The sequence below is a fragment of the Ictalurus furcatus genome, chromosome 27 (assembly GCF_023375685.1).
Source record: "Ictalurus furcatus strain D&B chromosome 27, Billie_1.0, whole genome shotgun sequence".
Taxonomy (NCBI): Eukaryota; Metazoa; Chordata; class Actinopteri; order Siluriformes; family Ictaluridae; genus Ictalurus; species Ictalurus furcatus.
Window position 1 is genome coordinate 13,637,942 of NC_071281.1, and position 16,066 is coordinate 13,654,007.

The following is a 16,066-nucleotide window of genomic DNA, read 5'->3' on the forward strand; positions in this document are numbered from 1 at the left end:
TAATTGTAATTACACAAATGTGTAATCGCTGACCGTGTAATTGTAATCTGTAATTACACTGTAATCTCTGATGGGTCAACTACAGAAGAATGCTACCCTGTAGACGGCGAGAAAAGACTCGCCACATAATTAACAATAGCAATTTGATATCGAGTTTTAATTCCACATGTTACCACATTCAGGAGGACAAACTAATACTTTGTAAAAAGATGAAAAAGAATGAAACGAAAAATAAATAAAACCAACCTGAAAGAAGTCCCAACCATTTAAACAACAAATACATCAGTTGCCTTTAGTAGTAGAAATTGTAGGTGAGAATTTCTACAGTTTGACAAACTTCTTCCAATTTCTAATTTATACAAGCAAATGTCCAAATACCACTTGCACCCTAAACTGTACATTTGCACATTTACTGATTTTTGCTGCTCTCTCATTTGACATGTCTTTTGAAAGCTTGTCAATCAAATAATTTACACCCCTAGTCCATGGTGACATCATCTTGCACTGACAAAAACTGATAACGCTGAGATAGCCCGTAGCTGTCACCTGTAATATCATTAAGCCTGGCTCAATTTCCTTGGATGAAAAATTTCATCTAGGGGTTATGGTGATATTTGTCACTGTTGAAATATGAAGAGCTATTTTAGCACATGGCATGTGGGGCTTTGACCTCTTCACTGCTCCCGATTTCACTGGATGACAGTGAAATCCATGACATTTAAACTTCTTAAGGTTTGCCATTCTTAGGAGACAACTTTAAAGTTTTATTTTCAAAGAAATAAAATACAGCTAAAAAAAAGTAAACGTAAATAAAAACAAACAAAAAATGGGTCTTTACATATATAATAATAAAACCAAAAACAACCTACAGTGCACGATAACCTTCTAAATACGCATTTTAAAGTCCCCATGAAACGAGTAGATGCCGCATGTTGACGTGTTTGCTATTCAAACAAGAGGTCGAAGTGACAAAGTGTTTAAATGCTTGACTGATTTACACAACAGCCACTAACATTAGAGATATGCCACATGCCGGCAGAGCTAAAAAAAAAAAAAGAAAAAAAGAAAAAAAAGAAAAAAAAAAAACCTTGACAGCATCTTAGAAAATTAGCTAATTATGGAGAGCAGCAAAATGTTTAGTAAATGCCTGTAGACTTTAACGAGGATGATATCCTAGACAAGATTCTCTGTGTTTTAGGAGTTACGGCATAGACATTTGTAAAGCGACAGCAATCCCGAAAAATGACAGTAGACACCAGGGTCAGAACCAGGATGCATCAGCTGCATCTGAATGGTAGATTAAATTATATTACATACTGTTACTAATGAGTATAGAGACAGAAACAATTTTTCGATCAGTCTTGAGTATCGAGACATTCCAGCATTGAACAGCCCTAAGTTAGTAAAACACCCATCTAAAATTTGTGTCCACATAGCTACTGTACCCGTTTGTATAAATTCCACCGTCATCAAAATAAACTCCAACCATTTTTTAGCTCAAGCAAGTGGCCATATTCACGGCTAACAAGCTGCTTCTGTATAGAACCCTGGGTAGGACAAATAGATTATAGAGAGCATTTAATTGGGCGAACACATGATTAGTACAGGTTGAGTCTTTAAAATATCTTTAATTGCTTTCCTGTAAATAATGAATTATAAAATTAAAACAAAAATATCCCCAGAACAACTTCTTTTATTAATTTATTTTTAAGGTGGGGGGGGGTCTTGTTTTTTCACATTCTCTCGTATTGATGTTCATAACACATTAAAAGACCTGAAACACCTATTATGATTTCAGGGGCGCTTTAAATACTCTTACAGTTACAACCTAGGACACTTTAACTAACTTTAAATGACGCGATGCACAAAATAGCTTGCCTTTTTATTTTACCCTCGAACACTTCTTTTAATATGCAGCTATTGCAATGACAAACTGTGTCCCAGAAGATTTGTTTGTTTTGAGGATGCTTACTGAGGCACAATGAATAACAAAATGAAAATTCACACGTAGTGTGTTTAATTAAAAATGCGTACACTATGTAATAATAACGTGCAAAATGTGTAAATTCATCACTCACTATCTAAACAGCTATTACAGCATGGACACATAACACTGAACAGAGGAACAACATACCACTCGGCAAGCTGCAGCGGCATGTGTTTTGATGGTGTGCACCTTCGAATTGTTCTCGGCTGCAACGTGCAGCGAATTCGCGTTCCTACTGCGTACAAGATTTTTTGAAATTCGTATCCTGATAAATTTTAAAGGGTTTAAAATGACCAAAAAAAATTCACGTCGAAAATTTTCGTCATGTTGATACGGGTAATTTTTTACATGTCTTATCTTATCTCTAACGGCATTCGCTTCTCATTTAAACCAACTGCATAATGCAACTACGGTATATTTAAATCCATCACTTTCCTTGTATGGAATATATATATTTAATTCTGCTATATAAAACATTTTATTCAGATTTTGTATTTATTTAATTTTTTTGCAAAAAAATAAATGAATTAAATGTAAAACATTATACTGACGTTCGCCGTGACACCTTGGCCAAAACTGGCGGCGTCACGTAACGTGCCTGTCCTCTCGTCCAATCAGATGCCGAGTTTGCTGGGTGGATTGTGTTTGAAAATCTTCGCGCTGAGAGCTGCGACTGAAAGATACTATTCTATAGCAAGTGATATGTTTTATATTTAATATTTAATTCCGCGCTTCACGGTGGATATATATGGTTCCGAGAGGTAAATTAACTCTACGTTATTCTATAAACATGAAGTAGTAGCTGACAGCTGTGTGACTGTTAGCTGTATTAGCTTAGTACCGCGCTAAGGTTTAAATAAAGCTAAGCCAAGCTAGCTGGCTAAAAGGGCCATGCTGGTACAACGAGCAAGTGTTTCATACGTTCCAAAACCAGAAGGAATTTTTTAACTTTATTTTAAAAAATAATAATAGTAGTGTTGTAGGAATTACAAGCCAAACAGACAGTGAGTTGCTACTGTGCAGTTCTTGTAGTTTCATGTATAGCTGATAATAACGCTGGCTAACTAGCTGCATAAGGCAGAATTACACACTGGTATTGTCATGTATAATAATTATGCATTGTTGTACCTTTTAATTATTATTAAGCCATATTTCATTGTCATTATTTATTATCTCTAATGCCAGCATTGTTGGAAGAAATGCAGGAGAATCCAATATAAATGGTGGCCCTCACCCTCCCCCTTTCAGGATTAATGGGTGAATAAAGTATAATAAAACGTTATTTTAATATTTAAAATATATATATATGAAATTCAATTTTGAGGGGGAAAAAACCCACGAGAATGTACAATGAAATAAGTGTATCCTGTAACAAGGCATGGGGTGCACAAACTTTTGTGCACAGCTGTAGCTAGGTCTTATTTAAAGCATTTGATGGCTAGAATGAAAAAGAGATGCATTTGGTAGTCAAACATGGCATGAATATCATAATCCGAGGACTCACTGGGTGTCCAGTACGTTTGTGTCCACCGTGTCCTATTGTTATTTATCTCATAAACACTGTCATATTTTGCAGTGTCGGGGTGAGCCGAAGCCGTCATGTCGGAAGGAGAGGTGTGCAGCCACGTAAAAGTGGTGGTCCGTGTCCGCCCTTTGAATGCCAAGGAAACGGATGGAAACTTAAAGAAGGTGGTCCGTGTGGTGGATAACCACATGCTCATCTTTGACCCCAAAGAGACAGAGATAACGTTTTTCCGTGGCCAGAAACCAGGAAACAGGGATGTGAGGAAAAGAATGAATAAAGACCTGAAGTTTGTGTTTGACCAAGTCTTCGGGGAGGATTCGACACAAACGGAAGTGTTTGAAAACACTACTAAGGGAGTAGTCGATGGAGTCCTGAACGGCTACAACTGCACAGGTGAGGCCATTGCAGCTCCAGATTGCAGAAAATGTGACTGTGCTCGAGCGGTCAGTTAGAAACGCAGAGATACGAAGGTAATAGCTTGTACTCGGTACACTAGGTTCTTCCCAGGATAATGAATACTGATCAGCAGAGCTTCAGATTGTAGCAAGGAAACTTGTAGGGTCCACTTTTCCAAGTTTTTTTTATTTTTTTTTATGTGATATCAGAGATCTGACTGTTGTCTGATATCTGATACTGTGACGAGAGAATGCTTTAAAGCAGTGGTCACCAACTCTGTTCGTGGAGATTTACCTTCCTGAAGACTTGAGCTCCACCTGACCATCTAATCATTGCCTTAAGAAGTTCTTAATCAGCTAAAACAGGCGTGTTAGATTTTGGTTGGAGATGAAACCTGCAGAAAGTTAGATCTGAAGGAAGAGGGTTGGTGATCACTGGTTTATAGGAAACCTCCACCTTGAAACACCTTAAATATGTTTCAGTTGAAATATTTGTGATGCACTTAGTGATTCTTGTCCTAATTTCTTTGTTGATTTTGTATTTAGTCCATACAGGATTTCAAATTTGTTTGTGATTGTTGCGGCTTAAAAAAAAAAAAAGCTTGAAGACCACCCCCCCCCCCCCATCAAACTTGCTAGTGTTTTGTGCGTGTTTTGCAGAAAAATATTTGAATTGGCGAAATTGTCTTTCGCAGGGATGTTTGATGGTAAATGAGACCTTTTAAATCAATTCAATTCAGTTTTATTTATATAGCGCTTTTAACAGTGGACATTGTCCAAAAGCAGCTTTACATCGCTTTATAAATGTGTATGTATGTTTGTTTGTTTATTTATAGCTTTTAGCTGTGTTCCTGCTTGACGTGCATGGATCGTAGAGGGCTTTGGCCGAATGTGCGTTTTCATGATGTCACATGACGCATCTCAGCCCAAATCTGCGGTAATTTTGAAAAATTGCACGCTCCTCCGATTATTGCGGCGTTTGCTTGATTTTGCATAAATGTCTGCGTTCGCAAAATCATGAAATACTAGAGGGACTGTGTATTTTCACTATTCCTGTGAGAACTTCATGGTTTTGGGTTGCTCTGAAAGGACAGGAGGGTGTCGCTAGCACAGTTACAGTGACATTTAATAGGAGAAAAATATTCACCAATCTCAAACATAATGCATGGTAGATTTTGCTGTTAGGTCAGTGAAGGGAAAAAAGCTTAAGAGCTTCTTTTCTTATTCACCATTTTCCAGCGATGTTCGAGTTAAGATTGATGGGAAACCAGTGTAAAGGAAGTGGAGGCAGCAGATGTTGGACTCGGAGTCCCACAATGTAACGCAGCCATACGACAATCTGTAGACTCGTCTCGGCTAGTTGGCGATCTACGAGATGACGGTGACAGAGGTGTCAGCGTGAATGTTGACTCTTTGGAAGTTAATCATTTTGAGCAGAGTGTATGGATCAGAATACGAGACAGCTGGACAGACTTAAAGACTAAAGCGCTGCTGCATCGCTCTCTTTAAGTAGAGATCAATTCCAGCTGACACCACTATCAGCAGGTAGTCGAACAGCATTGTGGGTAATGTAGGAAAGTGAAAATAGACTAAAATGTCGATGAAACATGTTTAACTCTGAATATAATTACATAATAAATTATGGACTCCACTTAAGTTTTGTCTGTTTGGTGGATTTCTCCTTTAAAGCCCTATTCGGACAGGATTATATTTATATGGGGTCCTGGGGTCATTTTTTATCTTACAGGTGCTACTTTAATTTTATTTCCCTCCGGATAGGCCATGTCTGTGTTTTTCTCCGTCGAATTACCTGCTTTTTTCCGCCAAACTCCACGATCGTCTGATCATTTTAGTCTCATCCTGATACACAAGTCTGTGATTTTCTGTCCAGATGTCGCATCACGATGGAAAAACAAGATCTTTGACTGCTGCGACTTGCCGTATATAGTCCTGTAGCGTGCGTTTCAGTGACCCACCCCCTGATTTTAAACACTTCCTGAGTCGCAAAATGAAACTATGGGTGCCTCTTGTACACTTTGTGATTATTGTAGAGCTGCAACAACTAATCGGTAATCATCGATTATGCAAATCTTTGTCAACGAATCTCATTATCGATTAGTCGGTCTGCACAGGGTACGTTTACTGACTTCGTTACTTCTGTTCCCAAAGCATGCTTCGGAGAGTAAATACTAAAGTTGTGTCCCAAATGACGTCCTATACACTTACACTATGCACTATGTACTCTACTCTACCGTCTAGTGTGTGAATTTTAGAAAGGTAATATCATCTCAAATATATCACTAGCAGTTTTTTTTGTGTGTGTATTGGGTTCTTTTCAGTCTTACATAATTGGACAAACAGTTGTTTGAAGTCGTACTTTGAAGTTTATATTGAGAACACTGTTTGTGGATTTTATTATAATTAAATGAAAGAATTGTACTGAAAGCCCCCCACCCCCACAAATAATCGGCCATCTAATCAATTATGAAATAATCGTTAGTTGCAGCCCTAGATTATTATCATCAAATTGTTGCTGGAATCTTGGTTCGGCCCAAACTGAAAAAAAGAGTCTGCGTCTCTTCTCTGCCCCGACGCCTCTTCGACCGCTTGGAACAGAGCGTGGTCTTATGACCACGTGGAGCACACGTCCAGGTTCGAAGAAAATACAGCACTAGAAACTGACTCCTGCGGTCATTTTATTGCCGTCCGGACACGCGAGTCGATAAACTAATAAAATCCGAATACGGCTGAAGACAAGTTGCGTTCTGTGTTTGCGTAAGAGGTGTTTTGTCGATCAGCATCACGGTTTTATGACATAAAACACGTCAACGGATCGGAAAATATAACAAACCCTATGAAGCGTTTCAGTATCAGGTCACTATAATAAAACCTATAATCTCATCGTGGCTTGTGTGTACAGTGGATGGAAGGCTATCCTGGAATTAGTCTTTTGTTTAATGATTACTCATGTTAGCATATTGGCCTAAAGGCGTACTGTTTATCAGTAAATCAAATGATAATTAAAACCCATCGATTGGCCGAGCGTGATTCTGTGTAATGAAACCCGGGTGCCTTTTACACGATTGGTTTGACTCTGAAGGGAACCTGCTCGGAGGTCTTATTCTGCCTTTTTTTATTTTACTAGCACGTGTCTAATAAGATTCCTGCATATGAGATCGATTCAGACATTTTCATTTGGGTCATGGTTACAATTTCCCTTTGTGGGTGTAAATGGTCTTTTCTGATTTCGCCGTGCACTTCCAGGAATTACTCCATACAATTTGGTGAAACAAAATGTCTCTAAAAAAAAAAAAAATTTAAGTAATTGAAAGACCTCCTACTTTCTGACTCTAGGCCTCTGAGTGAGCATCTATATTCAGACTAAAAGGCTGGACCTTTCCATCCAGGAAGTAGTATATTGCTTACTATGTGATTTTCTCCGACTCTCATGGTGCATGTAATCCACAAGCATTAATCGATCACGATCAGGACGACCACAGTGCACTGGATCTCGATTCAACAGACTAAATTGAGTATTCTTTGTTCACTCGAAATCCCTCCAGAAAAGCGTAGCACCCATTTGTCTGGGCCTTTGATTGATGCATGGTCATGCTTTACATGCGTATGCAAGCTGGAGGGAGTGAAACGGTAAGCAATAAACTACAGGAAGGATTGTGGTATGAATGCCGATATGTTTATGAGTTATGGTGTTGCTTGAAAGTTTTTTTTTTTTTTCCCAATATATCTGCATAAATATGATTTAAAACATCGTCAGATTTACATACATGTCCTGAAAGTAGACAGAGATCCAAATTCAATAAATGAGAGAAAAACATTATACTTGGTCATTTTATTTATTGAGGAAAATGATCCAATATTACATATCTGTGAGCAGCAAAAGTATGTGAACCTCTAGGATTAGCAGTTTCATTTGAAGGTGAAATTAGAGTCAGGTGTTTTCAATCAGTGGGATGATGATCATGTGTGAGTGAGTATGCGCCCTGTTTTATTTAAAGAACAGGGATCTATCGAAGTCTGATCTTCTCAACACATGTCTGTGGAAGTGTATCCTGGCACGAACAAAGGAGATTTCTGTGGGCCTCAGAAAAAGAGCTGTTGATGCTCATCAAGCTGGAAAATGTTACAAAAGCATCTCTAAAGAGTTTAGATTCCAGCAATTCACAGACAGAGAGACAGATTGTGTACAGATGGAGGATTTTCAAGACCACTGTTCCTGTCCCCAGGACAGGAGACCGACAAAGATCACTCCAAGAGAAAGACATGTAATAGTCTGTGAGGTCACAAAGGAACCTCTCGCACAAGGAAGGCCTCTCACACATGGGCTAATGTTCAGTGATCTCCTGATGGTGTTCTCATGAACATTAACAATAATGGTGTGCATGCATGGGAAGGTGGACATCCATCCCTAGATGAGGCAGAAGAATTAATCCCCAAAAAAGGAGATTCCTCTGTAATATGGAAGCTGTTCAGATACAGAAGATCAGATATGAATCAAACGTGTGTGTGTGTGTGATTTGTAAAGTGTGTCATAAACCCATATCAACAAAGGGTATATTATATATAATTTATATATAATATATAAATATTAGCCTTTTGAATCGTCGAATAGTTTTCAGGGTTTGTGTTTGATTTTAATGGAACAGTCGTGGAGGTTTTCTTCACATCCGTGTATGATTATTGTTATTAATTTTATTATGTTTAAAAGGCCGAGCTAGGTTTGGACTGTGTATAGTTATGCTGTGGAGATGAATTTCAAGACTGCCGCACACTTTCACTTGTTCTGATCGAAAGGATGATTTCAAATGTCATTCTGATTTAAAACCATTGTGTGTGTGTGCGTAGTGTTTGCTTATGGAGCTACAGGAGCGGGGAAGACTCACACAATGTTGGGCAGCAGTGAAAACCCGGGTGTAATGTACCTCACCATGAAGGAGCTCTTCAACAGAATGGACCTCATTAAGGAGGAGAAAGTATTTGACATTGCTTTCTCCTATCTAGAGGTAATCGGGGGACTGATTACTCGGGGATGTGCACTAATGTTTATTTGTGTATTATTACTAATATTATTTAATTTGCTATTTTGTTCTTTTTTTAAATTTATTTAACATTGTGAGGTTTCTATTGTTACTGTTGTTTATCTTTCTTGTATCTTCATTATTCAGTCCGAGTTTAACTATTCAGTCTATAACGGTAATACAGGTCTGCATTGGCCTAGAGTTCTCCACAAAGAACATTTTGCCTCATATTTGTGGTGGTTTTAAAATCACTAATTAATCATACTTTAATTAAATATTGGCTAATTCGCTGTCTCTTTTAAAAAAAAAAAAAAAAAGTGGAGCCTTAATGTATATATTTGCTTGTTATTGCGGTGGTACATTTTAAAGATTAGTGAAAATGGTGAACTAACTAAAGGTACAGAAACGTTCATTTGAAGGTAAAACGCAGGCAGCGGTCCGAGCGAGTAATAATGAATAGACTGTATGCGTGTTCTGATCTTTAAACAAATCCCATCTTTCTACATTTCTGTCAGCGTCTTATTAAAAACGATTTCCACGAACGCAGACCCTTAATATAGCATTACGCATTATGAAACACTGTTTGTTCCTTAATCAACAGGTTTACAACGAACAGATTCGGGACCTCCTAGTGAACTCGGGTCCTCTAGCAGTGCGAGAAGACAGTACAAAAGGAGTGGTGATCCAAGGCCTGACTCTTCACCAGGTATGTGTGAGACTGAGAGCACTAAATGGGCGGCTGTGACTCCTAGTGGTAGAGCGGGTTGTCCATTAATCGTAGGGTTGGCGGTTTGATTCCCGGCCCACGTGACTCCACATACCGAAGTGTCCTTGGGCAAGACACTGAACCCCAAGTTGCTCCCGATGGCAAGTCCACGACGTCACTTCACAATGGTGAAAAACACATTTCTATGAATAAAACGCATTTGAACAAGAGCAGAGGTCACAGAGTGAACTGCTGCTGGAAAAGTGCTCGATCCGGGTCGTCCAAAACATGAGTGTTTTATATTAAGCGCTTCAAACAAACTCGTAAGTGTATTAACGTGGCTCGTCGTGTCAGATACTGTGACAGACGCGTATGATGTTTAATGTGTTCCAGACATGTTTTCTTCAGTGCAGAAATGACATTTTTTACCTTTTTATATCCTTATCTGTAAACGTTACAAATTCACGCCAGTATTTCCATTTTACATAAAGACTTGTCCTGATAGCGAGCGAGTCTCCGTTAAACTTCACTGAACGAGCGCGAGTCCACACATGCGCGTCAATCAAACGGCGTGCGATAGAAAGGAAGCGCAATAACTAACTAAAATATTAATTTTGATCAAATATGTTGTTTGATGCTATGTTTATCGATATTTATAAGCTAAAGTAATTGTGTTTATGAGAGCAGTAACTGTAATGGGGTTATAACATGTTAATTGTATATAAATGTATGAAGTGTCAATAAAGTAACATGTTACTGTGTTCAAATGAGTGAATGTGTGCGTTACTGTAGAACGTTCTACCTCTTACCAGTTAACACTTAGTTTGTGCTTTTGTTTTTCTTTTTTTTCTTTTTAAGCATTTTTAATATAGTGATTTAACTTCTACTTTAAAGGTTATGGACAATCAGTTGGTTGTTTTTTTCAAAATATTATGTTAATATTAAAAAATCCTTTGCAAAATGTATAGCATAGCCCACATAGATACATTTAATACATTTTTCATAGCCTTCAATTCGCACAATGTTTGAAGGACAACATCGGGCTGAATGTGAAATAACGTGTGTGCCCCACCCCAAAGAAAATTTTCCGAAAAATAAAAATTGGCTATTTAATCCGATTAATCGAAGAATAATCGACAGCTTAATCGATTATAATAATCGTTAGTTGCAGCCCTACTAATATTAACCTGTGATTTGCCTTGTAGCCGGGACTACTGTCAGAGCTGCTGTCGTAGGAAATTAATGAACACCTTGTGGACATTGAATAGTTAGAAATCAAAGTAACTGCTCATTTATGTGATTAATAATGGATTTGGATTGATAACTGTTGGGGTTCTGTGCAGAAATGGGCTCGTTGGGTTTGGGGAATTGGGCTCACTGGACACTGAAACCCTTTCTGCAGATATATGATTCATGTTTGCGTTAATTAAATATTACTTGACGTGAGCGGATATGAGACATACCCGGTGCGATTCAGGAGGAAATGCTACGTTTGCACGTCATGTTTGAGTACCGATGAGTCATGAATGTTAACGAGCTCTGTGGTGTTTTAAATGGTCTGTGTGGTTTTCCCCACTTCACTCTTCAACTCTTTACTTTTCATAATTACTCGATTATATTCATATATACGTGTATATATAAAACCCCTTCCCTACTGTTCATCCTTTTGCGTGTGATACTGTTCCCTTTGTCATCGCAATAACAATCAGTGAATTTAAATGAGGGAGACTGTGCAAGTCCTAACCTTTAGACTAATCTCCCATTCTCAGTTTCTGAATCTTTGCTAATCTCCAACTCTCAGTCTCAGAACCCTCGATAATCTCCTAGTCTTACTCCCAGAACCTCCACTCGTGAATTAGTACTGCAAAGCAAACCGTCCTTTATTAAAATGTGAAACATGTCGTCTAGGAGTGCAAAAGAGTAGGTAGATGTGGAAAATTTGGCTTCTGGCTATAGATTATGTACGTATGGGACGATTTAGTTGTTTACAGCTTGGGTGGGTTTACGCTTATGGCGTATTTATTTGCGTTTAACTTCCTTTTTTATGGCTGAGACGTTTGTATTCCTGTGTGTGTGATGTGTGTACTTGTGCCCACTTACTCTCTCACCTTGATTGACTTAACCACAGACCACTAAGAGTAGCTATTGATGAGGTATGTGTGTGTGTGTTTTGTGTTGATCTCTCTGCTTTGTAGCCCAAATCCGCTGAGCACATCCTTGAAGCTCTGGATTACGGAAACAGAAATAGAACGCAGCACCCCACTGACGTGAACGCCTCATCCTCCCGATCTCATGCCGTATTTCAGGTAAATGGCCGTCTAGCCACAGCGCCAGACGAAACACATTCTCTAAATGGACATTCTTATAATGGAACAGAAAAGTTGCAATGGCTCGTTCGCCATCCTTTTCTGTGTTTGTTCTGTATATTTATTTATTTATTTATTTTTCACAAACGTGTGCTAATACGCTGTTTATCAGGGACATTTTACTCTAGTATTAAAAATATACTTTATTTAAATGTATATTTTCATTCGTACACCTCCTTTCCATATTCATATTAAAGGCTGTTATTTTCATAAGGAATAAAACACAGGGGTGTGCTGTTACCGGAAAATAGTCACTGAGCGGGTGGTGTGATGTGGCTCAATGTGACGTGGCATTACTTTAAAATTTTCTTATAACAACTCCTCCCGAGAGTGTTCTTCCTCTTACAGCACAACAGGTTGCTGACAATTACAGTCATTTTCATCCATTAGTTACATTTAATGTTTAATGCGTTGCACAACAGATACAATATACAATAGAACAAGTAGCATTCCAAGAGTGTGGATATTTACTGTAACAGCACTGCGACCTTTCGCTGTTCGTATCCCTCCACATCTCTGTATCCGCTACATAAAATTCCAGTTCAAGAGCAACAGTTCATTACGTTGAACCCGTTACTACACTTACTACAGGCTGTCAGTCAGTCTGTGTGTTGCATGGCAACACGCAACACTCTCTCCAGCTGTGGCTTCTTCTGGAATTATTTTCATTTCATGGGCGCAAGAAATAAACGGCTCACGGCCACGCTGACATTTAGTGGAACAGCACTCTTGCTCGTATGATGTTGCTTAAATAGACACGTTTCTTTGTTCAATAAATAAAAAATGTCCATTTTTTATTCTTATTATTTTATTATTAAACTTTTCACCGGTAGTGTATTTGAATGAATTATAATAAATAGTTTTGAGAGAGAGAGTGTGTGTGTGTGTGTGTGTGTGTGTGTGTGTGTGTGTGTGTGTGAGAGAGAGTTACCTGCGTCTGTGCAGCGTCTCTACTAATAACGAAGCAGTGAGTTTGACGACTGTATGCAGCTGTAACTGTGTTATCATGGTTACAGGTGTTTAAAGGCGGCGCATGATTTTATACCGCTGATTAAACTGACTGGAACTACCTGTGCATTATACGGTTTGAACGCACACCAGAATCGAACCATGATATAATATAAATCCTAAATTGCAGCCAGTACTACTGTCTAGGGTGTGCTGTTGCAGAAAATGAACCAACAATTTTTTTTGACCAATCAGATTTGAGAATTCAGCAGCGAAAGGTTAACGTAAACACGCTCGCTCTGAAACGTTAGTGTTTCTATAGTAACCGCTCATATAGAGGGACTTGTACAGCGGCTGCTCCACATAATCTAAGACTAATAATAAATGTCTCGTTGTTTAACAAAGTAAAACATATTATCGTTCATGTGGAGATGTTTTTAAGGAGATATTGTATTTACTTAGCGTTAATGGGTGGAGTCTCGGTTTTAAGCAGTTTTTAACAGTCCGAGTTTCCCAGCACAGGACAGAGGAGTTTACGCTTTCTGGTTTCTTGCTAAAGTGGCAGGCTACATTTTGAGAAAGAAAGAGGGAGGGAGTGAGATCCGATTGAATGAAAGAGCGAGGGGGAGATCTGATGGGGAGAGAGAAAGAGAGAGAGAGAGAGAGGCTGATGAGGGAACAGCTGTTAATCGCAGCTATAACGTAGGTGAGAACAGGAACTGATTTGTCTCTCGGGTGTTCCATGACATTAAATCTAACTGTAAACCGTTAAAAAGCGTGACGTGTTGTTCATTAAGAAATTGAACATTGCGAACGTTGGCACATCACAGCGGTGTAAGTGGAACAACACACTCCATGACGGACCGTGCTGTTATACAGACACAGTGCACTTCCGGAGTAACGGAACTTCACTTGGGCGCTGCATCAGCACATCCACCCTCCCCACTGGGAGCATTATTTTTGTAAAACAGCACGGTCTGTCATGTTATTTCTTACATAACAAAGACCCTTAAGGTCTTTTACACATGTTGACTTGACTCGTTCATTCTTTTTTGTTTTTCTTCTGCTTGTCTTCCTGGGCAGATCTACCTGAGGCAGCAGGATAAGACGGCTTGTCTCAATCCGAGCGTGCGTGTAGCCAAGATGAGTCTGATTGACCTGGCTGGTTCAGAGAAGGCCAGCGCCACCAACGCTAAAGGAGCTCGCCTCCGGGAAGGAGCCAACATCAATCGCTCTCTCCTCGCCCTGGCCAACGTCATCAACACACTCGCTGACCCGAAGGTAAGGGTCACCCACACAGACAGAAATGCCCGCACTGAGCAGGATCCTAGTGGTGATCCCCCCCCCCCCATTGTTTCTACTGCCAAGTGAGCCATAGTGTGCCTAAGTGCCTTGTTTCCAAAGCACCAAGTAGGGAAATTGGTTGTTCAAACCCTATCATCACAATCTCCTTTGTTAACATTTTGCCAAACTGAGGCTTTTTAACCTTAAAAATAAATCTTAAAAATAATCAAGCTGAAATAATAGCACTCTGTTTCAGGATACGTATTTAGCCCTCGTTTTTTGTGAACGTCAGGACGTCAAAGACTTTTATATATGAAAAACAAATAGATTTTATCCCCTCCAAATTACAAGGGTGTCTGAAAAGTCACACGTACTTACATGTACTTCGTTTTGTATTTTCCGTATTTACAACATGTGCTCTACATGTGACTTTTCAGACACCCTGTAGATCTCTCAAGCATCACTATATTATCATTAATATAAGTAAAAAATGTTCAAAGCAGTAACAGCGATGATGTATAATGCACTAGAAGTAGGACTGGGCGAAATATCGATATAATATCGATATCGTGATAAATGATTACGTGATACACCTTACTGAGATATCGTTGGTATGGTGATGTATTTTTTACGTTTTTAATTATTACAAATTAAATCGTACTGAATGGATGCTGTTGATTTTGAAGTAATCTTTTTTTTTTTTGTCTTTGTAGGCATTAAAGAAAAGTATTGTCAAACTCAAACGTGTTTTTGTTTGCAGGCAGTTTGATAGCTACGTTATATATCGTGATACACAATGTGTATCATAGAAATGTCCTCAAGTAAGGTGATATGATATTTTTGTTATATCGCCCAGCTCTAACTAGAAGTAGTTGTAGTGAGCCAGTATCGGATATTCAGATTTGTTTCAGTTCTATTTTTCATAAATGGGAATTTTTTTTATTTTTTTTTTTAAATAATTCCTCATTTTAAAATAATGTACTATTGCTTATTCTATTAAATAAGTGTCAATTGAGGAAAATACTCTACCGGTCACAAGTTTGTGGACACTCGACTGAAATGTTTCTCATGATCTTAAAAACCTTTTGATCTGAATGTGTATGATTAAATGTGTGAAATCGGTGTTGTAGACAAAAAATATAATCCTGCCAGCGTATTCATTTCTTTCATTAGAAAACTAACTTTTTATTTACAAAAAGTATTTTTTCAAATGGATTACTCGAGCGAAATATCCAGAAAAGCAGCCAATGAGAGTCCAGCGTAGGTGGGAACTCCTTTAATACTGTTTAAAAAGCATCTCAGGGGAAATTCCTCAAGAAATCGGTCGAGAAAATGCCAATTTCTGGAAATTCTAGGCAAAAGGGGGTCTGCTTTGAAGATTCTAAAATAATAAATTATTTTGATTTATTTTGGATTTTTTATCACAACATTCCCATAGTTACATGTGTGTTACTCCAGAGTTTTGATGACTGTGGAAAAAATAAAGAATGTGTGTGTCTAAAATTTGACCGGTAGTGTAAGTCTTTAATAAGTGATTCAATATTTAAAACTTTTTTTTTTTAATAAAACGTTTTTTGATAACGGACAATTGATTTGAACTCCCGTGTGTCACTCTAAACATCCTTTGGCACCCAGGCGGCCGGGGTCAGTCGGGTTTGCGTCCCAGTGCGGCACGCTCTTCCTGGCATCCGCTCCCAGGATATCAGTCTCCGACTCTGCGCTTCTCCTTTTGGGCTGAACTGATGCTATCTGCACTGGGAGAGCTACACCTCTCTTAGCCTTGCCTCTATTGTCTACACTAATCCCTCTCCTCAGGGGC

The 16,066-nt window shown here is 38.6% G+C and overlaps 2 protein-coding genes across 2 annotated transcripts in view; one reads left to right on the forward strand and one right to left on the reverse strand.

Moving 5' to 3' along the window:
* Window positions 1–2,257, reverse strand: part of mettl15 (methyltransferase like 15) — a 77,203-nt gene extending 74,946 nt beyond the window's left edge. The window contains exon 1 of the mRNA XM_053616722.1: window positions 2,135–2,257. Coding sequence (XP_053472697.1) covers window positions 2,135–2,157 — 23 coding nt within the window. The 5' untranslated portion in view covers window positions 2,158–2,257. The remainder of the gene's footprint in view (window positions 1–2,134) is intronic.
* A 355-nt stretch (window positions 2,258–2,612) lies between these two features.
* The window catches only part of kif18a (kinesin family member 18A), a 35,323-nt gene continuing 21,869 nt past the window's right edge, over window positions 2,613–16,066 (forward strand). Inside the window, exons 1-6 of the mRNA XM_053617082.1 lie at window positions 2,613–2,748; window positions 3,564–3,905; window positions 8,771–8,928; window positions 9,545–9,649; window positions 11,845–11,955; window positions 14,047–14,244. Of these exons, the coding sequence (XP_053473057.1) occupies window positions 3,587–3,905; window positions 8,771–8,928; window positions 9,545–9,649; window positions 11,845–11,955; window positions 14,047–14,244 (891 nt within the window). The 5' untranslated portion in view covers window positions 2,613–2,748; window positions 3,564–3,586. The remainder of the gene's footprint in view (window positions 2,749–3,563; window positions 3,906–8,770; window positions 8,929–9,544; window positions 9,650–11,844; window positions 11,956–14,046; window positions 14,245–16,066) is intronic.